This window comes from Brachypodium distachyon, chromosome 3, assembly GCF_000005505.3.
Source record: "Brachypodium distachyon strain Bd21 chromosome 3, Brachypodium_distachyon_v3.0, whole genome shotgun sequence".
Taxonomy (NCBI): Eukaryota; Viridiplantae; Streptophyta; class Magnoliopsida; order Poales; family Poaceae; genus Brachypodium; species Brachypodium distachyon.
In genome coordinates this window covers 18,099,111-18,123,170 of record NC_016133.3, presented here as the reverse complement: position 1 = coordinate 18,123,170, position 24,060 = coordinate 18,099,111, and the positions used below count along the sequence as shown (strand labels likewise).

The window sequence follows — 24,060 nt, the reverse complement described above, 5'->3', positions numbered from 1 at the left end:
AGCTGCGGCTCTGCCCAGTGTATTTAAACCGCGACGATCATCAGTGGCGGTCGGGAATTGGGCGACCATTACTGATAATCGTGGGTACATCAGTAACGGTCACGTTGGGGTGACCGTTACTGATGCGTGGTTCATCAGTGGCGGTCGCCTCTTAGCCGACCGCCACTGATGTAACTCGCGAGCTATGATGGTTCATCAGTGGAGGTCGCCTCGCGCGACCGCCACTAATGTATGGCTGGGCGGGGACGGGCAGAGCCCGCTATGTTTATTAGAAACGGTCGCGGCCGCGACCGACACTGATGTTGTTCATCAGTAACGGTCGCGCCGGACCCGTTACTGATGTGCCGTTGCATATGGACCGTTTTGTAGTAGTGCTAGTTTAAAAGACCTCTCGCCACGAGAGATTCAATTGTGAAAATCATGATCTGAGCTTGGTGTTCTCAGTGAGGTCTCGGTTGACTATTGCCCTTCGTAGGCGAAGGTTTCACTTTTCGCTTTGCAAAGTGCTCGGGGTTGTTGGTTCTTGAGTGTCCACCCTTCTGTCAAGGTTCGTGTTTGTGATTTAGTCTCGGTGGAGCAATGCCCTTCGATAGCCTGGTGCCACGGCTCGCAGTAATGGCAACTTTATTCAGCAGGCGATGATGGTGGTAGTGGCGTTGTCTCGGCAAAGTGATGCCCTTCAACAACATTACAACATTGTTTGACATTGTGCTCGGATCTCTCCCTTGGACCGTTGAGCAAGCAAGTGAAATTCGTGCATCTAGGTTTTACTCGGCAGTGTGATACCCTCCGAAAACGCTTGAGGCATTCTTCCCTTGTTTTTGTAGTAGATTGTTTCTATGCTCTGGCTCTCTATTTGTGCAATTCTTATGGTACACACTAGTATGTAGTGTGTCAACCTCAATGGACTTTAGATTGAAAAACTTGATTAAAAGATAGCCGCTGGCTGTGGCATGATTATCTTTCCCCCTCATTGTAATTCTGTGTTTTTTGAAGTAATATATTCAGGTGGGGAATCTTTCCCTCCCTTTGATTGCCTAATAGAAAATCATGATCTGAAACCTCAAGATGAAATTTTATAACCTTTTTAATTTTCTTCATAAGAAAATTGATCCATATTACATCTCCAACCAACTCATCATGAGGACCACATCCTCAAGACCATATATGCGGTCCTGACCTCTTCCCTAACAATAATTGATGCGGTTCACCCAAAATCCTTGTGTGGAATGCAAGAAAAGATGACACATTTTTTGGCTCCATCAAATATTTAATGCATATCCAACAAACCCATCCTTGGGACCACGCATGTAAGCATGTGTGACCAAACCACTCTCCCGCCGATAATTGATGTGGTCTGCACGCAGCAAGACACTTTCCTATTGTGTAAGCTGGAAGAGAAAAAAAAGGGGAGTTGGGTTGATTGAAAAAAAAATTGATATATGTGTGTATGCCTTTACCGAGAGAGCAAATAATTTTATTGAGATACATTATCTTTTGGCTAGAATCGCTCGACAGTGATGGGTCCTTGAAAAAAGACTGCTTAAAGGGACTCAAGATCAAACTCATCGACAGTACGCACAAGATTCCTATGTTCAAATCATATGCGCAAGATTGCAAAACTTAAACATGAACAAAGCAATCTAAATTACCTCCGGGCTGTGAGGGAAATCGACGTTCATAGTGGGCTTCGCGAGACATCAGGAAGGACACACCAGGGCCCGACAAATCAGCGATGGCGCCGGCTACTACAGTGATGGTGCGGCCGAATCGAGGCACCCCATGAAGCTGCACGCCATATTTGTGGCAGCCACGAGCTCTGGTCAACTTCGAGCGAAAGAGACCCAACAAGCCGCGAGCTCCCAGGGATGCCGGACGAGCACGGTAGATGACGAAAGACCTTGTTGGCAACGCAGAGTCAAAGGCAGCAGCCAAAATCCATGATGGGAGGCGGCGGCAAGGGGAAGTACTGGAAGCATGGGGGTTAAAACTTCAGCATGCCATGGGTTTTTGAACAAACGAGGGGTACCAAGAAATTCAAAGCGGAAATGGGATATACAGCGGTGGGAGGGGTTTATATGCGGAGTTTTAATTATTGGTTTAAGGTTTTCGTAAATAAGAGAGATCCGCTCGGATCGGTTTTTCGGTCAAAACCGTAGTAAATAAGTAATTTTAAAGGTCAGACCTACGTAAGAGATCTGCTAGAGATGCTTTAAGGACTAAAAACTTGTTTTGTTTAACACTAAACTTTAAAAAAATATTTATCTAAACATGTGATGTCTAATCTTGAAGATCAGACACGAAAAACCTAATAGGTATTTTAAATCATGATTACGAGCTGAATTTAAAAGTTTGTACCTACTTTTTGAAGATTTTTTTAAGAAAAGTAATATACATATCCAACGAACTCATACTTAGGACCACATCCTCGGGACCATATACGTGAAAGCTCGTGCGCTCCAGCCTGTATCATAACAATAATTGATGCGGCACACCAATTTTTTCTATGTGCAAGACAACAAAAGATGACACATTTTTTAGTTCCATCAATATTTAATGCATATCCAACCAATTCCATCCCTGAACCACGTTTGTGGAACCACGTCTGACTAGACCACTCTCTCTGACGATAATTCATGACACATTCCTTGCCCGGGGATATATCTTTCGGGTAAGCCGGAACACGAAAAAAAAAATACTCCGAGCTTTTGCATTTAGGAAAAAATAAATTCTCTACGGCTCTACGCGTGCCCCGTTACCGGAAGAGCAAAGGATTTTCTTTGGATACACTTTCTTTTGACGAAAATGGTTCCGTGCTGCAGTCGAAGGAGTGATAAAAAGGCACCGGCTCCCCACCTGCCCCCTCTCTGCGTCTCCTGCAGAAACAGGGAAGATGGCAAGCCCGGGCTCCTCCTCCTCCTCCTCCAGGAGTGGCCGGCGGGTGGAGGACGCCCCGGCCGTCGGGCTGGACCCGCTCGTGTATCTCCCGCCGGACATGCTCGACAACGTGCTCGCCCGGCTCCCCTTCGAGCAGTTGGTCCGCACCTCCGGCCTCTCCCGCGGCTGGCGCCGCCGCTGGGAGTCCGTCGCCGGCCTCGACATCTGGTTCAGCCCTGGCGTCTCCCCCAAGCCCAGCATCGGCGCCCTGAAGCGCTGCGCCGCGCCCGTCCTCAGCTTCACCGCCCGCGTCCTCCCTCCCCACTTCCACTGCGCCGACGGCTGGCTCCGCGCCCTGCGGGGCAAGCGCGTCGCGAAGCTCGCCGTCGAGCTTTTCGACCCCAGGGCGCGCTTCCTGGGCGACGTCGACGGCGCCTCCCTCCCCGCCATCTTCCTCCACCGCGAGCTCGTACACCTCGACCTCGCGGGCTGCTGCTCCATCCCGCAAGTCCCGCGGGGCTTCGGGGGCTTCCCCAACCTCGTCACGCTCTCCCTCAACCATGTCCGCCTCCCTTTCTTCGGCGGCGGGGCGCACCTCCAGTACCTCATCTCCTCCGCGCCCAACCTCGCGGAGCTCTCGTTGATCGACGTGGATCAGGAGGAGAGACGGTCTCAGGTCGTTCGGTGCGACATCCGGGCGCCCAAGCTCCGCGTCCTCAAGCTCGTCATGCTGAACGACAACGACAACGGCTGCGAGGTTGCGGAAGACCTCCCGATGCTGGAGGAGGCGGTCATCTCCGCCGATTGCCTGCTCGAGACTGACGAATTCGTCACTACTTTCCAAAGGATTGCTACTGTCAACAAGCTTACCTTCCGCACCGACTCAAGAAAGGTACCTATACTGTACTAACCGATTTCCATGAAACAATGGGTTCAGTTCTTGTCGCAATTTTCATTGCCTTTTCCTGAATTTTACTACAGTGGTTACTCGCATATCCATCTCTCCTCCTTGCATTTTGAGTATCTAATTAATCAACGCAAATGATTTGCATTAAATGGATGCCCAAGTTTACTGAGATGTTTTTGTTTGCAAATGCTGACTACTGACTATAAGCAAGCTTGGTTGAGAGTGCTCTAGATTTGTTCATGTCATCCAGATAGTATGATCTGCCTCCGCTCTTAGTTTCGCTCACACAATCCTATCCAATTACTAGTCATGGTCATTGGCTTTATTGTTTCCAGAAGTTGCTATAAATTGCTTTTGACTGATTGTAATTATGATTGGCGCCATAATAGTAGATCTACTTTATTGCCAGTTATGTGCTGTTTGCTTAAAGCCTGGGTATCAAACATAGAGCAATCTCCGTCAATGCCACAGGTATATCAAACGAAGTGCAGAATCTCCGTAAGAGATTGACTTTGGCCTTCCAGGAAAAAAGAAGTTCCACTCTCTTGTAGATGCACAGGCTCCAATTGAAATGCCTAGGATAATACTCTATCGGTTATTTAATGTAGGCCATAGTTTCACTGTTGAAATTCAAGTATTCACCAAAAATTAATCAAATAATGTGTGGACTATGTTACACAAAAAATTGTATAATTCGATTTCTATTTATAACACTTTACATTTACCATTCTGATGTTGTCACCGTTAACAAAATATTATACAAGAAACTTAAGGCCAAAGTTCAACCCTGGGTAGTCGGACTAGGCCCTGCATTTCCAAAATGGAGGGAGTGTATGCATTATTTATTTATTTCGTTGAGAGAGTATAGTACTATTAATTTCCATTGTCTTCAAAGATTAGTTGTGCAATACTGTGGTGGTTAGCAAATATGAGCGCTTCGTAATTTACAGCTGTTTTTGCTTCCCGGTGTTCAAATCCTTTTATTTCTCTGCTTCTCTGAGTTTGACTTCATTGGAAGAACCACTTGTGTTTGTGTCATCCCCAGCATCATGACATCAGAATTATCTAATTTTTTATCTGATATGAGGCGAGTCCCTTGGCTGGCTTGGCTTTACCTTTGCAAGTCCTCATGAGCAACTTATAGCTGAAACCTAATAGAAGAGATAAGTTGGTGACTCATTTCAATGGCAACCTGAAACTTGCTTTCAAACCTTGGATATTCTGCATGAACCTTGAATGAACTGCAGCAGTTGGGCTTTGTCGTCTTTTTTTAAAATGTGTTAGGAACTTGCAGAGTTGCAGGTATTTATCTATAACAAGTGAACATAACAGTTTCTGCAATGTGATTTCGAGTTCATCCATTCTCTATGCAAATAAACATTGCGGACAAATTAATCTTAGCTTTTCAGCTTCAGTACTTTTGGAGACAAACTGCTTAAGATAGTAAATCAGTCAATCAAAACTTTCATTGGGGTTCATATTTCAGTCTAACCCTGTTCTCATAATATCCAGTGTAATCAAGATCCACTGCGAGTGATTTCATGGAAGTTTCAGAACTTGAAGGTAGCAACCTTGAGTGCAAATTTTGGCAAACTCTCAAGCATTATGTCGATATTTTCTCTACTGAGATGTGCTCCTTACATTGAAAAGCTTGAAATTGAGGTAATATTAGTTTCCCTTGGAACATGTATGTTATAATTTAACATTTGTCTGATTAAGTTGTTTAATTGGCACTGCAATTCTGGATTTCCTTTTATAGGTAGAAAAAACATACATCCAGGCTGACGAAGATGATGAAAATTTTGATCCTGAGACATATGATGATGAGGTGTATGATTTTCTTTCCCACCTAGATATGGTTGTGGATGAAATTGATGAACAACTTCTGAATGAGAAGGCCAGTGATGACTTGTTTGTTAGTCTCAAACATGTGTCCCTGCATGGTATCAAGGGCTACATGCGAAACGATATCTGCTTCATGAAGTTTCTGCTATCCAAAACAGGCTCTCTTGAATCTTTTGATGTCACTTTACGCTCTGAATTCAGGAAGGAAACTGCATGTGTGGAGTTAGCGACGTGCAGCAGGGCATCACCTCAAGCTAAGATCAGTGTTAGGCTTCTAAACAAGCCAACCCCAGAACCAGATGAGTCTTGAGTTCAAACCTCTTATCCTTCCCATATTTGTGATTGATTCCAGAATTGCTTCAGATTAACAGCTCATCGCCAAATTATGGTACATTTTTATATTGGTTACTAGAGTCAACAAAGAATGCTGGAATATTGGTTACTAGTAGCAGCAGTTGTCATCATGTCTGAACTGATGTTTTTTAAATCGTATGATGTATTTTACCAGTTTTATCCTGAGCGAGTAAAAGTATTCTGGCGCCAGCACTCGGTCAAGTTTATAGAATAATAAATGTACTGTACTTAGCTTTCGACAGAGTTGTTGTTTGATTACTTGAGTTTCCGCTGAGGTTTGCTTGAGTTATCGGGCCATGCAGGTTTGCATAATTAAGAAAAAGGCTTACTTGCTTTGTTGCTATGAACACTTAAGAATGGGCTAGTTTTTTCATTTTCTTGTTGAGACGTTGAGCAATCGGTTAAACGAATCCACAGCGGAGCGGTCGTCCAGATGAAGAAAAGAAAACGTGGCTCTTCACACCGATCGCGGAAAAAATTCTATTAGATCGCTTGTTTGTGCAAAGGCTTCCTTTCCACTAGGTCCAAATTCATCAAATCGAAATATGTGACTCAACAGAAATTCTGCATAGTGATTGCAGCTGAAATATGGCTACTAGGCCCGCGATCAACCCGTATGCCATAAAAATTTACTACTTCTTGGATAGAGGAACATTCTATTTATCCGCGAAATGGCTCATTGATCCAAATGAATCATTCTAGTAGGCCATTCGACCTATTGCAAATTTTATTAATGAAAAAGCGAGAGTTCTCTCTCACAACACCCTAACCAAGGTGGTTAACGGCCTGAAAAGAGAGACAAAAACAAATGAAGTAAATCAACGAAAAAGCTGAGAATCCAATCCTGCATGTTCTCATAACGCTTTCTTCTGGCTTTATGGAAAACCAAATTCATCTCTCTCTCTCTCCACAAAATTGAACTACGACATAGTGCCCATTCGTTTCGCGTGTGCGAAGGCAACGAAGTTCAATTCAAAAGACAGCTGTGGAGTGGAGCAGCCATTTCTCAAACAACAGAATACCGTCCAGTTCTCTAATGTTGCTCTCTCCAGTCCAAGTTGAAAGACTAGCTTTCAGAGAGACAGAGAGTGTCCCTAAAAAAAGATACAGAGAGTGAGACTATAGCTTGATCTTTTCATGTTCTTTAAAAAAAAATGTTTCAAGTTCTTTTTCTGGCTTTTACTTCGTTTTTCTTTGCTGTTAAATACTAGGTGCTAGACCTACATGTAATGCCGCAGCTAACTAACCCTAAACTTTGGTACCTTTTCTTTGAAGTAATATATATAGGTGTGGATGCCCCCTCCCGCCCATCTCCTCCGGTGATTGCCAAAAAACCATGTAAGGCCCGAAAAAATGCCGGTAATTTTAATGAAGCATCATATTTAAACGGTTTCAACTTCAACAGATACGATTAGTAACTTGTTGGGATATCACATACTTAAATTAGTACTCCAATTATTCTATACAAAATTATAGTTCAACAACAGTGTAATTTAATTTTGGAAATTTAGTGTTAAATCTAGATATCGGCATATCCGAGTGCATCTAGGCATGTTTAATTATTTTCCAATTGCATAAGACAAAATAGAATTGCATGTACTCTCCAAGACACGACGGAATAGCCTTGTATAAGAAAAAAAATCATCCTATGAAAATGAATAAGAACTATTCTCCAATATTAGGAAAGAACAATTCAAAGGGCCAGATTTTAATTCATTGTATTAGATGAACAATTGTATGTGTTTTCTTTTTCACTTCAGACTAATATATAAATAAATCTAATTAATGGGAAATTAGATGTTTCAAATTCATGATCTATTTTTCTAATATTATACTGCCATGATATGTTTTTAATTAACTTTATTCCTTTTCCATATAGAAATATTTTTTTACCATTCTCAATTCTACGTAATTGTAGTTCTTTACTTGAATCTAGTTTACATATGCTTACTTACCTTTAACTCGTATTTCTTATCTATATCTACCTTGGAAACGTGGAATAATAGATTGCTCAACCATACCTACTTTTCATATGATGAAAATCAACTTATCAAAAGCGCATGAAGTGAATTTATTTTGAATTAGGATAAAAGGATATCTAATTAAAAATATATGCGGGTTCTAGCTGTTGGCGTACAAAGGGAACTCTTTGCTGCACTTGAGATCACCACTGAAGGAATAGTTCATGCATATTGTAAGGTTCTGGCTAATTTTTTCAGTTTAATTTATGGGTGATTTCGGTGACTTTAGATTCATTGGCCCGGCTTACCAATCCTTTTGTTTCTCAGATGTATCATGGAGATTTCTTTTATTAGTTTAGTTGAATCATGTCGATTGTTTCTATTTTTTCTCTACAAGAAAATAATAAATCCTCTCATTTCAGTTATGTAAGGCAGCAGCATGCTTAGTATTGTAGTTTCTCTTGTTTCAGAAAAAATATAGAGGAGTATTTTCTATCTTCTCTAGGTAGATATATATTGCTTCTAGCTCATTTCATTCCTTGCATGATCAATTCTATAATGTAATTTTTCTGACCTCTCAGCAAGAATTTTAGTGTTCACATTTTTCATATATATCAAGAAGATAGTGAGTGACTCAATCTATACAAATGTTACTCAAGTAACGTCTATTGTTTGTTGAGACCAAGTAAATAGATCATGATTCATGAACGTCAAATAGGAAACAAATGCATATATTAATTCTTTTAAATTGGAGTTAGCATGTTCTGCAATTGTCTTCTAACGAGGTATTATTGTCCTCCCATAACTTTATTAAATTACAAAATCACTCAATTCATAGTGAAGAACAAGAATACAAGATGACGAGGAGACCGTTCAATTCGTATTCAGATTGAGTTGGTATGTGATCAATTCTAAGGCCATACCTCTTTTTTTTTGAGGGAAATACGGCACTTTATTGATTACGAAATATCATAATACAGAGTCTCCCGGATGCAATCCGGTGTACTAAACCTGAAAACACGAGATACAATATGCTCCGCAGAGCGAGCTAAAATATGTGCTGCAACATTACAAGAACGGTTAACATGAATGAAGACAGCAGACGACAAGGAAGAAGCTTGAGACTTGATGTCTTGCACCACCACACCAATTGAACTACGATCCAGTGTCAATGAATGAAGACGTTGCACCGAGAAAGGCAATCAGATTGAATGCAAAGATTTGTGAAGCCCTCATTCATAGCCAACTCGACAGCACGGCGCATGGCAAAAGCCTCCGCCAGCTCAGGGATAATCACATCATCCCGAAGCTCACTGCAGCAAAAACACATGAGCCTCTGTGATGATCTCTGATGACAACTCCCACACCCATCTTCCTAGAAGAAATAAACAGTGCAGCATCGACATTCATTGCAAGAGAACCTGTCGGCGGCGGAGTCCAGCGAAGAGCAGGAGGCATGGACTCACGCCTATTGGAGGATTTTACAAGATGGAGATCAATCATGTCGAGATATGCCATACCTCTTTTTTCAGAGAATATCAATCAGCAATTTCGACCTGCTCACATTGGCCCCATGCATGTGGAAATATATCTACCGATCAAGTTATGCACTCCTGTACTAATCGGGCATTTGACATTTAACAGTGGGAAACTTGGATGAGACTAATTAGTGGTTTACTGGCTAGTCTAGCTAGGCTTCCAAGACGAGTGGTACAAATGGTAATTTCATGTCCTAGAGTCCAAAAATAGAAAGTTTCCTCGGCCCCCAATCCCCTCCTCCCCACCTCTCCATGTGTCCTCGCAACTTGTTGTGCCACCCCGCTCACGTTAGATACGAGATTCCCGCACCCTGTTCACATGCGAGATTCCCACGCCTGCATGGTCTGCCTCGACCATGTGAACACACCTGCCAGGGGAAAAAGGAGCAACAATCTCCTATCCTCGAAATCCAAAATTGAAAAGTTGCCCTGGTCCCCACTCCCCTTCTTTGCCATCTTGTCCATGTGCCCTCGCAACTTGTCCCTCCCCACCCTATCGTCCACGTCAGATGCAAGATTCCTGCGCCCTACCCACATGCGAGATTTCCATTCATGCCTGGTCTTCCTCGACCATGTGAACACACCCAAGGAAAAAAGGGAGCAACAACTCATTGGCCCCACGCGTGTGGAAATATGTCTCTCCATTAAGGCACGCTCTTGTACAAATTGGACATTTGACACTTAACAATGGGTAATCTAGATTGGACTAATTAATGGTTGTTGGCTAGTACAGGCTTCCAAAACGCCTTGTATAAATGGCAATTTCCTATCGATAGATTCCAAAAATGGAAAGTTATCATGGTCCCACTCCCCTACCGCTCCCGCACCTTGTCCGTGTGCCCTCGCAACTTGTCGCCCCGCTGGCGTCATATGCGAGATTCATGCTGCCTGTCCCCACATGATACATTCCCGTGCCTGCCTGATCCGTCTCGACCATGTGAACACACCTAGGGCAAAAATTGAGCAACAATTTCTTGTCCCCATAGTCCAAAAATGGGAAGTGTCCCTGGTCCCCACTCTTGGCCCTCCCCCACCTTGTCCATGTGCCCTCGCAGTTTGTCCACCGCCCCACTCACATCAGATGCAAGATTCTCGCACCCTACCCATGCGAGATTACCATGCCTCCCTAGTCATCTGCCTCGACCATGTGAACAACCCAGGGAAAGAAGGGAGCAGCAACAACCCCCCCCCCCTTCCCCCCTCGCGCAACAACAAAATTATTTGATCTAGTTTGATCTTCTCTGTGAAATAGATCACTAAGACTTTGCTACATATATGGATCCTCATGGAAGTTAGATCAAATCACAAAGTATCCAACTCTTTATTAAACTCTCCCCCTCCTAACCCTCCCCTCTTACAAGTAAACAAACACTTACAATAAAAAACAGCAAAACAACCACCAGGAAGTTGTTTTTATCTTCCAACTAGCCCAACATGCAAGAATTTTGAAAATTCCACAGATTCATGTCTCCAATTGATGACTGAGATAGGAAACTGTTGGGGATTGCTACAATTGGTAAGCATGGTACTGTAGCTGTTGGCCGCCACCATGATGAAGTTGATGTACATTATGTAAACGTTGTTAGGACTTACCAATGCAAAAGTTTCTTAGCTAAAATCATAAAGATAGTCTATTATATACACAACATGTAGCTAGTAATACTAGTACAAAATAGGCCATCAGTGTCGGGCGAAATTGGCTATCAGTGGCGTGTCCCCCGCCCGCCACAGACTTCTGGCCACCGATAGGTGAGCTATTAGTGTCGGGTTCTCTAGCGACCGCCACTAATGGGTGTCCCGGGGGACGAGACATGGCCCATTGTCGGCCCATCGGTGGCGCGTGGTTGGTTACCCGCCATTGGTAGGGAGCTATTTGTGTCGTGTTCTCTTGGCCCGACACTGATGGGGGTCGCGTATGGCCCATTTTGTACTAGTGTAACATAGATAGTGGTACAAAAACACACAATCATCATCAAATATACGAAGTAGCTAAAAACAGCTATAATGTTTGCAAAAAGCAGCTTTTGTAGCATCATCCTTTTCCATACGCTGCACTTGTCTTCGAAGGCCAGATAGAATAGGTTACCTCATGTTTCGCTTGGCCTATAGTGTTGGGGGAAACAATATATTAGTTGATGATGAAAATGAAGGGCATGAGCCATGGTATGATTAGCTTGGTGAACCATATGAAGTTACTGAGATATGTGCAAAAATTACTCAACGGAATGCTCTGCTCATTTAACTGTAGGATCCTGGTTACTAGTATGCTCAAGTTGCTTACTCGAATAGTTCAAAATTTTGTTCAATGTCATGTGAAAGATTACTCATTGTATGGCGTACCAAGTTTCTCACGCTCATGCCCCTCCGCATTGTCGTCGTCGTCGTCGTCGCTAAGAATCGAAGTTGAATTTATAACAATATATTAAATTGGAGTTGGTGGTGATTGTACGGACGTCGCGGTACGTCACTTCACTGAAATTACGAATCTGTCATTGCTGTCCCCACCTCTCTTTTAATCCCGGCCCGCGGTCCTCAAACATAGAAAGAACACGTACCGCCCAAAAAAAAACCAACAGACCGCTCCTCCTCATCTCCTATGAATCTCACCCCCACCCCCTGCCCGATCCGGATCTTGCCGCCGCTCTTGGTCGCCTCCACCAGCTCGTGCGCGTCGGCGGCGTTCGCGTGCGGAAGGCGGCTGCGGACCCGCGGCTTCGTCGCGTGGTCCGACTGCCGCCTTCACCGGCTCTTGCGTGCCGGTGGCTCCCCGCAGGACTTAGACGGCGATGGGATGAGCCTGAGGCCGAGATGACGGTGGCCTCGCACAAGGAAGCAGGGACCGTGTCAGCACGAGCCATCGGTGGCCCTCCGGACGGCAGTAGCGTGCGGCGACCAGTGGCCGGACGCGATGTGGGGCGGCGCGCGGGTTCGGCGAACGGGCGGACAAGGCTGCGAGAGGGCGCAGGCAGGGCGGCACACATGCATACCAGGCGGCAAGTGGGAGCAGATGGCGCGTGAGAGGGGACGGGCGGCGGGAATCTACGGGTCGAGGCGGTGCACACAAGCGGGCGGCCGTGCATGGGGGCGTGATGTTCGGTGGCAGGATGAATCGGCACAGGGAGAAGAGGAGTTTGCACTCATGGTGGATGGAGAGGATAGTCAAAGGAAGAGCGAGAAATTGAGAGAAGAGATTTGAGAAAGAAAATACGAAGTATAAGTAATAGGAGAACAGGACAAGGAGAAATATAGAAATAAGACGTGTGAAAAAAGAGAAAGAGATTAGAGTATAGCACACGAAAATAAACATATCATAATCGTTATATACATATGTGCTCATGAAACACAACAACATTTAATTTGACGGTTTGATACAATTTTCCGTTCTCCATAGCAATGCACGGGCTTTTTGCTAGTCTGTAACGATATATTAAATTGGAGTTGGCCTCACCCTTCACCTCGTGTCCTCCTCCCGGAAGTCTTCCGGATCGAACTCCTCACCCGATCCAACTCCTCACTTTCCCGAACTTCGATCCAACTCTTCACCTCCCCGAACTCCGGCCCCTCGTGCGTAGCCGGAGACGGCGTCCTTCCAGCGCCAACCCCTCACCGAGACCTGACCCACCTGCCGATGCCTCTGCCCGACCAGACACCGCCACGGAGGTCCCAACGGGAGCCGTCTCCACCACCATCATGACTGATTCGTGTACACCCCAAATTTCACGCTTCCTCGAGCAGTTCCGCATCCTCCGATTTTTTTCCCAAGGAGGAACCCCCAAATCCCCCGATTCACGTTTCCCCCGTGCGGGCGCGAGCCAGCGGATCCAACACCCATCTTCTCATAGCAGCGGCGGCGTGGGGTCATGGAAGGGGAAGAGCGACGCCGGATCGGAGGAGGGAGCGAGAGATGGGGAAGATCCAGTACGTGGTGGCGGCGCGCGGCGCAGTGGTGCTGGCGGAGCACAATGGCGCGGGCGTGGCCACCAACGCGGGGGCCGTCGCACGCCAGACCCTCGAGCGCACACCAACGGAGTAGGAGGCGAAGCCGCCCCCGACTGCAGCGTCTACTGCACCCAGGGCCTCTACGTCTTCCACTTCAAGTGTGATAGGGTTTAATGTTCGCAGTTCGCAGCAGGGAGATGTATGTGATGTCTCTGGTTCTTGATTTCTTTACTCATAAAGTCATAATTATAGTTTTCTGCATCTTGTTGTTTGAGTCAAGCGTTCGGCCGGCAGTGAGCTGTGACGCACGTGAGGTGTTCGATGAAATACTAGATAAAAGAAAAATATAGTTCTTGTTTTAAATTTGTCCAAATATGGACGTATATACTCCCTCAATTTCACAAAGAATGGCACGCACGTTTTTTAAGATTTTATTTTGACTAACAATTAGACTAATGATTTGAAATTTATGTGTTACAAAAATTATATCATTTGATTTATATTTCAAAAATCTTTTCAACGATATTAAATTTGTAACATATAATCTACATACAATTGTTCTAATTGTTGTTCAAAATTCGACCTCGAAAAGCGTGGGCGCCATTCTTTATGAAAAGGAGGGAGTATATTTCTTAAAAGCGTCTGGATACATGTAATATTTTGACAAGAATTATTCAAATAGTTACGACACGATTATCAATTGCATTTTGGTTACATATAATACATGTTCAGAAATAATATATCATTTTATTTAATGTGTCTATACGTCTTTTTAGCCCTAGCAACGCACGGGAAGGTTACTGGTTTTTATTATTCGTGACAAGCTCGTGGGCCTCCGGATGAGGAGGTTCAGCCCATTACCCAGCGCATCTACTCGTGTGGCCTGTGGGCCTGTAGGAGGACCCAGGCCCACGCGACGACAACCGCAGGCCAAAGATCCGCCAGCTATCTTCGAACTGGAACAGGTAGAACTACTTCGAACTGGAACCAAACTCTAGACTCACCGCAGCAATTCCCCGGAGCAATTCCCCTAGACTAGAATCGATCGATGCCAAGCCACCACATGGCCGGGGGTTAACAGTGTCCTACAACAACTATATATATATCGCCTCCGGCCGCAAGCAAACAATAAGCGGTAGCTTCTCTCTCTCTCCGGTTTGGTTGTGCCCGTGATACCAAACATTTCACAAACCTACAACATTTACAGTACTCTCGTGCTGCCGCCGGCGCGCGTGCATCCAAAGCAAGACGACCCTGTCTGTCTCTTTGTTCTCTTGTGACCGCCCTCAAGAATCTCTACCCAAAACTACATGCATGCGTCGATCCCATCGATCTCTCACACATTCACATTCTCTTGTCTCTTGCGCTACTCCCCTTTCTTCTTCTTGGCCGCTTCCCACGAGGTCGATCCACTCCATTCCTTGCAATGGTGGCCGCTTCTTCCTCCAGCTGGTCTCCCGTGCAGCACCACCTTCTTCTTCCTGTCCTAATTGCTCTCCTTGCCTTCGTTGGCCATGTCGCCGCGGCCGCCGGCAGCAGCGACGCCCGGAATGCCGTGGTCGGGAAGAAGAGCGCGGTGCTGTCGCTGCGTGAGTTGGAGTACTGGGGCACTGGCACTGCTGCCGCGAGGGAGACGATCCAGGGGCGCCGCTATGCGCAAGCAAAGCAGGCTGGGTTCCTAGCAGGTCAGTTGTTATACACCAGCTAGCTAGATAATCTTATGCATGCTATTCCGATTTCTGCGGCCAGTTGTAGTTGGACCGAAATGTGCAGCGATTACATTTGAGAATTAAAAATGCCATCAGTTAATTTTTAGCTAAAGCTAGATACACTAGTTTGCAGTACTACACTACTACTACTATGCTTCGAGAGGAAAGAATTAATGTATTCCCTCTCCGTCCGATCATAAATTCTTGACTAAAATTTGCCCAAATATGAATATATCTATTATTAAAATGCATCTAGATACATGTAAAATTTCGATAACAATTTAGGATGGGAGGGAGTACCTTACAACTGTAGTAAAACTTCACGAAAAATATGGTCTCCAGTCCAATCATTCTGAGTATGTAGTATGACACATTTTCCACTGCTATGTCCTTTATTTTGTCTCTGTCTCTCTATGTACAGTTAGTGATAAGATTTCGAGGTGTTAATATTCTTCAACTTCGACTTAGAAACCAAGAAAAGAATGATAAAATGTTGCATGTTCATCCATGATAAAGAATATACTGTGGTGTAGGCTGATTCCGTCGACATGGGCTCTTGGACTCTCACACAGATGCTCGTATATGGATATATGATATGGTCCATGTTCTCTGACAGTGGCCTTCCTGGGATGTTACATTTGTATTTTTCACTGACCCTTCTCGTCGTCAATTCCCCACTTGTACTATGTTGAATGCTGACGCTGAAATAAATAGATCCCGCATCTAGAGCTCATATAATATTCCAGTGGCAAATATTCTCTGACAGTCCTACTTGGGATTACAGATCTTGTATTTTTCACTGACCTTTCTCATGGTTAATTGAATCCCTTTTTCTACTCACATATCGAAAACCATATCATGCACATATAGGGCTTATTTTGTTCACGGGATTCGGAAAGGATAAGAATAGTAACAGTAGAAGAATTGTAATGTCATGCATATTTTTATGAAACGATTGAAATCCTGCAAAGATCCTTTGCGAATCCTTTATCTTAAAAATGAAATCTGAAACCCGACCTAAATCAATTGCATGTTTCCACATTCCTCTGCCTGATAGTCACATACACTCGTCCACCATCTCATCTTTTCCAGGAGAAGACAAGAAAGCTGCAGAGGAGCCGGCAGCAAGAAGATCAAGATCAACAACCGCCGTGCTAGAGCTGAAGCACCACTCCTCCACAGCCACCGTCCCCGACCACCCGGCCGCCCGCGAGCGTTACCTGAAACACCTCCTCGCCGCCGACTCCGCTCGCGCCGCCTCGCTACAGCTCCGAAAACCCAAGCCAGCATCCTCCACCACCACCACCCAGGCGTCGGCGGCGGCGGCCGAGGTGCCGCTGGGCTCCGGCATCCGCTACCAGACGCTCAACTACGTCACCACCATCGCCCTCGGCGGCGGCGGCGCGAAGAACCTGACGGTGATCGTGGACACCGGCAGCGACCTGACCTGGGTGCAGTGCGAGCCGTGCCCTGGCTCCAGCTGCTACGCCCAGCGGGACCCGCTCTTCGACCCCGCCGCCTCGCCCACCTTCGCCGCCGTCCCCTGCGGCTCCCCCGCCTGCGCCGCCTCCCTCAAGGACGCCACCGGCGCCCCCGGCTCCTGCGCCAGATCCGCCGGCAACAGCGAGCAGCGCTGCTACTACGCGCTGTCCTACGGCGACGGCTCCTTCAGCCGCGGCGTCCTCGCCCAGGACACCCTGGGCCTCGGCACCACCACCAAGCTCGACGGCTTCGTCTTCGGCTGCGGGCTCAGCAACCGCGGCCTGTTCGGGGGCACGGCGGGCCTGATGGGCCTGGGCCGGACCGACCTCTCGCTCGTCTCCCAAACCGCGGCGCGCTTCGGCGGCGTCTTCTCCTACTGCCTCCCCGCGACCACCACGTCCACAGGCTCCCTCTCCCTCGGGCCCGGCCCATCATCGTCCTTCCCCAACATGGCCTACACACGGATGATCGCGGACCCGACCCAGCCGCCCTTCTACTTCATCAACATCACGGGCGCGGCCGTGGGCGGAGGAGCCGCCCTAACCGCGCCGGGGTTCGGCGCCGGCAACGTGCTCGTGGACTCCGGCACGGTGATCACGCGGCTGGCGCCGTCGGTCTACAAGGCCGTGCGCGCCGAGTTCGCGCGCCGGTTCGAGTACCCGGCTGCGCCGGGGTTCTCGATCCTCGACGCGTGCTACGACCTCACGGGCCGCGACGAGGTCAACGTGCCGCTGCTCACGCTGACGCTCGAGGGCGGCGCACAGGTCACCGTCGACGCCGCCGGGATGCTGTTCGTGGTCAGGAAGGATGGGTCTCAGGTTTGTCTGGCCATGGCGAGCCTGCCGTACGAGGACCAAACGCCCATCATCGGGAACTACCAGCAGAGGAACAAGAGGGTGGTTTATGACACTGTTGGGTCAAGGCTGGGGTTTGCTGATGAGGATTGTACCTAGCTGGCTAGCTATGTGTATACAAGAAATTCCAGACTGGTGGTAATAAAGGTTGTGTTCTGTAAAAAAACGAAGGTCGAAGACGAGGAAGCTTGAAATTCACTTTGTTTCACTCTGCTCTTTGCCGTCTGTTTGCTGTTAGCCTGTTATGCTAAAATTTCGTGATAATAATCAGATAACTTAGCCAGAAGTGCTGAATCATGCTGTCGCCAGTTGCATTGAGCCATTGAGTGATGATCATGGTCTTACATAGAAAGAAAGCATTTCAAATGTGAAGTCTATCTAGTCTACAAACAGGCCACAATTTGGTTCAGCTGTTATTCTGTATAAACTTCATATTCAGTCATGAATACGGAAATGGGAGGCAGGGTGGGAAATAAACAGCAACTTATATAGAGTTGCGAACTCAGAGGAGATATTCTTCCATATGCTCCACTTTGTGCCTTGATAATTGGCCCTGCTTTGTTTCACTGGCATGTGATGTGGTGGTCTAGGGCCACATGTCAACGAGGCAAGGCAGAACAAATTATCAAAGTGCAATGTAAAATGGTCATCGCTTCAATTTGTTTCAAATTCAAATTCTTCTCAGTTCTCGACAGCTCAAAACAAAAACAATAGAATTAGTATTTTGATCAAATATCTCTTATCATACCCACTATTCCCAGGTTCTGAACAGAATCGACAGACAGAGATGGCATAAACACAACTGTATGCATGCCCAAGGCACCTCGATCCCACATATAAGGATTAATACTACAGATCAAGAAACAGAAAGGAACAAAATAACTGGAACTCTGGACAGAAACCAAGTCTGAGTTGCTCAAAGTTTGGCGGCTGAGAGTGAGGGTCTAACTGAAATTTTTATATCACTATAAGCCTCTTCTTGTTGTACATCAATATAATCATAACTCTTCAGGGCCTAGAGGAACAGAAGAAACAAAATCAAAATCCAACATCAGAAACAGAACAAATATTTGCACCTGCACAAAAAACAGTTATATGTATAAAAGAAAGTAGACAAGGGTCCGGATATTACCAATGTTTCAAAAAACATGCGCGCCGCTTGCTTTCTTCTTCTTCCTTCCAAGATACTGTTCAAACTGAATTTTCCTGGTTGGTCATTTGATGTGGCTGAAGACATCTTATCTTTAAAATACTGCGCCACAGCCCTACATTTGCAGTAAGATAAAAGTCACATCATGCACTTAGATAATGCCTAGCTTTCCCTCCAAAAAAATTAATGAAGCCATCCCTTGAAACATATGCCATTACCTTGTTCTAGCAGACATGCTGCCTAATCCTGTGGCGCCTGTCCCGGCACTAGATTTCGTGCTAGGAGTATTTATGAGCCCAGGAATCTCTGGCAGGTCTTCATCAAGTTCGTCATTGAATGGAAATGGAGATCCATTAGGATCAGACTCATAAGTCCTTTGTCCAGGTGATGCATAAGTGCCATATGTTGGTGGTATTTCGCTGGCACCAGTTCCTCCAAATCCAGACTGTGGGGTTCTACCAGGAGTTTTGAAAGGAGTAGCATGATCTTCTCTTACTGGAGATAGGTTAGTTTGTGGAGTGTTTTGCGGAGAGAATCGAGGGAGCTCAGGTGCATAATCAGATGGTGTTGCATCTGCATTTCCTGGAGACATTGGGGTGAGCTGAGGTTCAAGGTGTGCATCTATATTTCCTGAAGACTTTGGGGAGAGTTGTTCAGACTGTGTGTCTGCGTTTCCTAGAGACTTTGGGGTGAGCTGACATTCAGGCGGTGCATTCTGGTCACCAACATTTGCATCACCCGTAGCACGGTTTTCAGACGCAGGCCCAGAATCGGAGTCACTCAGACGAGAAAATTCCCTCTCATAGGTTTTATGTAGGTCAAGGCACATTCCTGTAATGGAACAAATTAAGGGCATGAAGTGGTTTCTTAAGAGAAGAATACTACACACCAGCAGAATCGAGGAGCACAGCTTACCATGTACTAAAGGTTCACACAAGAAGCTGTCCTTTCTGCGAATCCTGTTGAATTTCCACATATCAACGGCCGTATGAGGTAGTTTCTTCCTCTTGCAGACCAGCTTACATAGATCATCGCCATCAATTTGTTTCTTCATATAGCTGCGCAAAGAGATGATGAAATTATCCTTGTCATTGATACAAAGAATACCAAAATCCAACAGAACTCCTATTATCATGACACAACTTCTCACAATCACAATGAGCATAATGATAGAGAAAGTTAATGACCAAGTTGATTATTTACAACAAAATATACCCTAATTGTTATTTAGCAGTTGCTAGACGAATTATTTAACCAAAGAACTGAAGGAATGGGATTGTTGTCGCTGTTACCAAGCCAATGTTAAATGGCAGGTAGGGTAACACTGATATGAAATTTGCCCAAAACCGTTGATACGGCAATACAGCTGCAAATATATTTAAGAGTCAAAGCACAACTGACAAAATTAGATGGTGTACAATGGAAAGCGGTGGGATTCCAGAGTATACGTGCACTGTTTCGGCAGAATTTGGACTAACACGGTAACAAATTATATGATTTGAATATTTGATGATAACGAAATTATCTGAAGCAAATTATTTGTTATTTCTCGAAACATTGATCAAAATAAAGGGGGGGGTATAAGAATCTGTCCTTTCACGGTTCAGGGCCTATTGAAACTTACGCATTTGATAACACTATTTCATCATCGAACTTGGGGGCTTGTACTTTCGGTATCCTCTTTCTCTTGTTGTCTTGTACTTGAGGTGGTGATGGCTCGAGCCTAAATTCAGGTACCGAAATTCCTAAAATCACAAAAAGTAAAGAAATGAAAGTTGCATTAGGAGTTTATACTTTATGCCATCAACAGAAAGTACATCTTACACGGCCATCCACTATCCCAATAAACTCATGCTGGTAGAATTCCCGAAAAGTTTCAATTGTACTTAAAACTTCACATAAAAGTGAGGACAAACAAATCCTTTAAAAAAATAAGGAGTTAGCAAGAGTACGAACCAGTATCGCCTGGTTCTTCATCTTCAATAGGATCATGTCTGATGCTTCTTGGTACATTATGAATGGATGCCCCAAGCAAAGATCCTCGACCAGGGGATAAAGATGGGTCCTTTGCTGGTGGTGTGGTAACCTTGTAAATGAAGGGCGAGAGATCTTCCTCCATGGGGTCGTTGCCGTCAATAACACCTTTAAAGCTCAGCGGGCTCTCAGGTGCTTCACGTGGTCTTTCCATGGAGTCATTGCCATCAATAACACCTCTAAAGCTCAGCGGGCTCTCGGGTGCTTCACGTGGTCTTTCTGGTGAGTCTTGTTCCCCATTAGTAGGGTTCGGTGGCAAATTGTCCTGGACAGGATCTAGAGACATGGCATCGTCTGGAAATGGAGGGAACGTCCTGGACATAGTAGCAAAGGAGACATGAGTCCACCAGAAATGTTTTAAAGGAAACAGTAATATTTGAGACACATACCCTTGCTCAGGTGGTTCAGTCTCAAAGTCTAAAGATCGACCAGTAGGGGATGGCTCTATTCTACCATCCTACACCATGTACAGGTATAAATAATGTTATAGAAGAAAGTAGATAAGGAAAAAAAATCAAGGCAAGACAGTACTGAATACCTCATCAAGACTGATCGTCACATACTCTTCTTCTGCAATGGAAAAGAGGTCGTTAAACAATGGTGTTGAAATGACAGTAAACATACTAAGTATTGAATATATTGAGCTTCAAATACCAGATAAGGTGATCTGATCAGAAGTTCTCCGATGATTATCTGGCGTCCTGTCAGAAAGTTCAAGAGAAATAACATAATTACATTGATGTTGCTTGACACACAAAGCAGTGATACGAAGCAAAAAAAAATGCTTACTCCATCTGACGAATTGCATCATCCAGGTTTAAGTGATCAAGGTTAAATGTTTCTGGCATTGTGATAAGCTCAAACGGAGCACGGTCCGCATCAAATGGAAGATCTACTTCCACAGAGGCAAAGGCAGTTCTTACTGCGCTTAGCATTCGGTTACAATCTTGAAAGAGGTAATTCACCTGCCATGAATAAATGCGAACTAGTCCTAGAAGAAGATGCCCTGATAATCTCAGAGCAATTGGAACCTCAGGGGCCATTATGCATTCTGGAAAGAAACAGAGAGCATGCATTTAGAACCCAAAGGCAAAAACTTAAGGAACAAAGGACAATGCAGAAATACCGGTGATAAACAAAGTTGGTTGCACATTTTCTAAGATATTATATGTTTCTATTTGGGCGTAGTGCTTAACATTGGGGGAAACTATTACCTGGCCAACATGCTATTACCAACAGGTTCGTGCCAGAGAGAAAGGGAAATTGAAAATAACAATTGCACCCCCCAAAAAAACAAAGTTCTGTATTCACATAAACCCCTAAACAAAAAATCATAGCTATTGGTTAAATTAGTTTACTTCTCATAATAGTATAATGGTGATTGTCCTAGCCATGAAGCCCATCTGCAAATTTAGTGACTTTACCTGATTAACTTCAAATCTACATATTTGTTTCCTAAATAATTCAGTTGGCATTTGGCAATATCCCTAGTTGTGCACTCCAAATCATCGAATATGTTCCTAGCAAGAAGTATTCCCCATTTGTTCTTCTCGGTGAATTAAAAGGAGAACTTACTAGCTCATAAGAACAGCTTGAAACATTTTGTTGGTTAAAAGAAGCATCAATCCCCACACAATCAAAAAAATTAATGAGTACCAAATTAAAACTTAATTCCATATGCACGATCGGTATAAAAGACTATGTCTTTGCCACACAAAAAGAAGAGCTCCAACATCTGGCAAATAGCTTAAAAATTGAACGAGCTAGGCCCAAGCTTCCAGCAGCATGACCGAATAGCTCATTATCAATATCATTACTAGAAAACTAAATATCTTCCTTTGGCACAACACACAAACATTAATACAGAATTTTAACTAACAACCATATTTTATTAGATGAATAATGAATCATGTCCAGACTAAAAAGCCTCCAGGCATAACTCTCTCCCAGAACCCAGCCGAGCCATCTTCTTTGCTCAATGTGACATCATAAAGGTGGCCATTTGGAAGAAAGAATACATATTTTGTCTTGTTGCCGCACCAAGACCCGTGAAACGAAGCATGAACACAGACAGAAAACCACCCGTCTCTACTGAAGAGTAACACATTGAAATTTAACTCAAATGTATCTCACATGCACGAAGTCCGTTCAAAATATTACATCTTTGCTACAGAAAAGTCCTACCATGGGGAGAAACAGCTTAAGAATAGAACACACGAAATTTGAAGCATATTTGCGATGAATCGTGAAACCCGACCGGGCAAAGAAACCTCCGGATATGATTCTTGCCCAAGAACCTAACCGGGCCCTCTAATTTACGTAACATCACATCGTAGGCACTCATCAAAAGGAAGAAGTAGTATTGTACATCTTTTGCCTCCCTATCGCCCTAAGCAATCCGTGGAACCGCCGCGGAAAATCTCCGCCTAGCCGCGGGCAACAAGGAAAGAAAGAAAGAAAAATCGAATCTTTGGGCGAAGAAACTCACCGGCGTAGGAGGGGATGTTGATTCCGTCGATCTGCGTCTTCTTGACCTTGCGCTCGAGGTGCGCGGCGATCCACACCGTGCCCAGCGGGCTCTTCCTCGCCAGGATCGAGTGGGAGTAGAACATTGTCGCGGCGGCTCCGGCACGACGTCGTCGGGGTGTGCTGCAGAGACTCTTGCGGGGGCCGGGCTAGGGTTTGGTTGCGGCGGTGGAGACGGCGGAGACGGAGCGGCGGGAGGGGATGGGGGAGAAATAATTTTGGGGGGAGTTGCTTTGGAACAACGATTTGGAAAGGCTCTTTGGAAGGGGAACGGAGCGGGCGGGAGAGCCTCGTATAGGCGGCTTTTCGCGCGCGGTATTTTTGGCCCTGCGCGCGGGGTGATAGGGTCCGTGCCTCCGTGCGTCACTGACAGCGGGGCGTGTACGTATGCCAGGAGTTCGGATTTTGGAAGTGTGAGTTTTTTTTTTAGAGAAAAGTGTGAGTTTTTTTCCCCTTGAGATCGCAACGTGAGTTCGTGGTGCTGCATCAGATGTGTCTTGGACAGCTTGACACATTGTTAGTGAAGAAATGGCTTTGCTCGTACGGTTTTCTATTGTTTCTCGCTTGACATCCCATCTTTTGAAAAAAAAAAACCGGATAACCAACCCAAACTGTGGCTATTTAAGTGGTAAAAGAAACTATTCAATAGGCAGAAAAATAGGTTTTACTCCATGTAAAAAAGTTTGTCATTGGGTCCATCCACTCGTCATCTTTTTTTTAATGTAAATAAATAAATCTATTTCAAAACACTAAGATGACGATGATGTTTGTCATCAAAGTTAGGATAAAATTACTATCAAGTGCCACTAGTATATAATACTCCCTCCATCCAATAATAAGTGTTGCGATTTTGTCTAGATACGCATGTATCTAAACGCGTTACA

General features: G+C 45.1%; 3 protein-coding genes across 3 annotated transcripts; 2 read left to right on the top strand and 1 right to left on the bottom strand.

Annotated features, from left to right (window-relative positions):
- Positions 1 to 2,844: 2,844 nt before the first annotated feature.
- On the top strand, positions 2,845 to 6,257 carry LOC100832658 (FBD-associated F-box protein At5g38590). Its single transcript, XM_010236226.3, has 3 exons — positions 2,845 to 3,769; positions 5,297 to 5,446; positions 5,544 to 6,257. The coding sequence occupies exons 1-3, from the start codon at positions 2,894 to 2,896 to the stop codon at positions 5,937 to 5,939; spliced, it is 1,422 nt and encodes a 473-aa protein (XP_010234528.1). The 5' UTR covers positions 2,845 to 2,893; the 3' UTR covers positions 5,940 to 6,257.
- Positions 6,258 to 14,603: 8,346 nt separating this feature from the next.
- LOC100832341 (aspartyl protease family protein At5g10770) lies at positions 14,604 to 17,752 on the top strand. Its single transcript, XM_003571546.4, has 2 exons — positions 14,604 to 15,106; positions 16,223 to 17,752. The coding sequence occupies exons 1-2, from the start codon at positions 14,848 to 14,850 to the stop codon at positions 17,563 to 17,565; spliced, it is 1,602 nt and encodes a 533-aa protein (XP_003571594.1). The 5' UTR covers positions 14,604 to 14,847; the 3' UTR covers positions 17,566 to 17,752.
- A 363-nt stretch (positions 17,753 to 18,115) lies between these two features.
- Positions 18,116 to 23,448, bottom strand: LOC100832047 (sister chromatid cohesion 1 protein 3). Its single transcript, XM_003571545.4, has 11 exons — positions 23,139 to 23,448; positions 21,440 to 21,701; positions 21,305 to 21,351; positions 21,189 to 21,220; positions 21,040 to 21,107; positions 20,573 to 20,964; positions 20,241 to 20,361; positions 19,532 to 19,674; positions 18,835 to 19,447; positions 18,599 to 18,731; positions 18,116 to 18,481 (listed from the first exon to the last, which is right to left on the bottom strand). The coding sequence occupies exons 1-11, from the start codon at positions 23,260 to 23,262 to the stop codon at positions 18,383 to 18,385; spliced, it is 2,034 nt and encodes a 677-aa protein (XP_003571593.1). The 5' UTR covers positions 23,263 to 23,448; the 3' UTR covers positions 18,116 to 18,382.
- Positions 23,449 to 24,060: the final 612 nt, after the last annotated feature.

What these genes read in the sequence shown, in the direction of transcription:
- LOC100832658 (XM_010236226.3), top strand. Translation starts at nt 2,894, where the DNA reads ATGGCAAGCCCGGGCTCCTCCTCCTCCTCCTCCAGGAGTGGCCGGCGG. An exon ending in TCCGCACCGACTCAAGAAAG is followed by an intron (nt 3,770 to 5,296) that starts GTACCTATACTG and finishes CATAATATCCAG; the next exon opens with TGTAATCAAGATCCACTGCG. An exon ending in TTGAAAAGCTTGAAATTGAG is followed by an intron (nt 5,447 to 5,543) that starts GTAATATTAGTT and finishes TTCCTTTTATAG; the next exon opens with GTAGAAAAAACATACATCCA.
- LOC100832341 (XM_003571546.4), top strand. Translation starts at nt 14,848, where the DNA reads ATGGTGGCCGCTTCTTCCTCCAGCTGGTCTCCCGTGCAGCACCACCTT. An exon ending in GCAGGCTGGGTTCCTAGCAG is followed by an intron (nt 15,107 to 16,222) that starts GTCAGTTGTTAT and finishes CATCTTTTCCAG; the next exon opens with GAGAAGACAAGAAAGCTGCA.
- LOC100832047 (XM_003571545.4), bottom strand. Translation starts at nt 23,262, where the DNA reads ATGTTCTACTCCCACTCGATCCTGGCGAGGAAGAGCCCGCTGGGCACG. An exon ending in TGATCAGATCACCTTATCTG is followed by an intron (nt 21,221 to 21,304) that starts GTATTTGAAGCT and finishes TTTCCATTGCAG; the next exon opens with AAGAAGAGTATGTGACGATC. An exon ending in GTGTGAACCTTTAGTACATG is followed by an intron (nt 19,448 to 19,531) that starts GTAAGCTGTGCT and finishes GTTCCATTACAG; the next exon opens with GAATGTGCCTTGACCTACAT.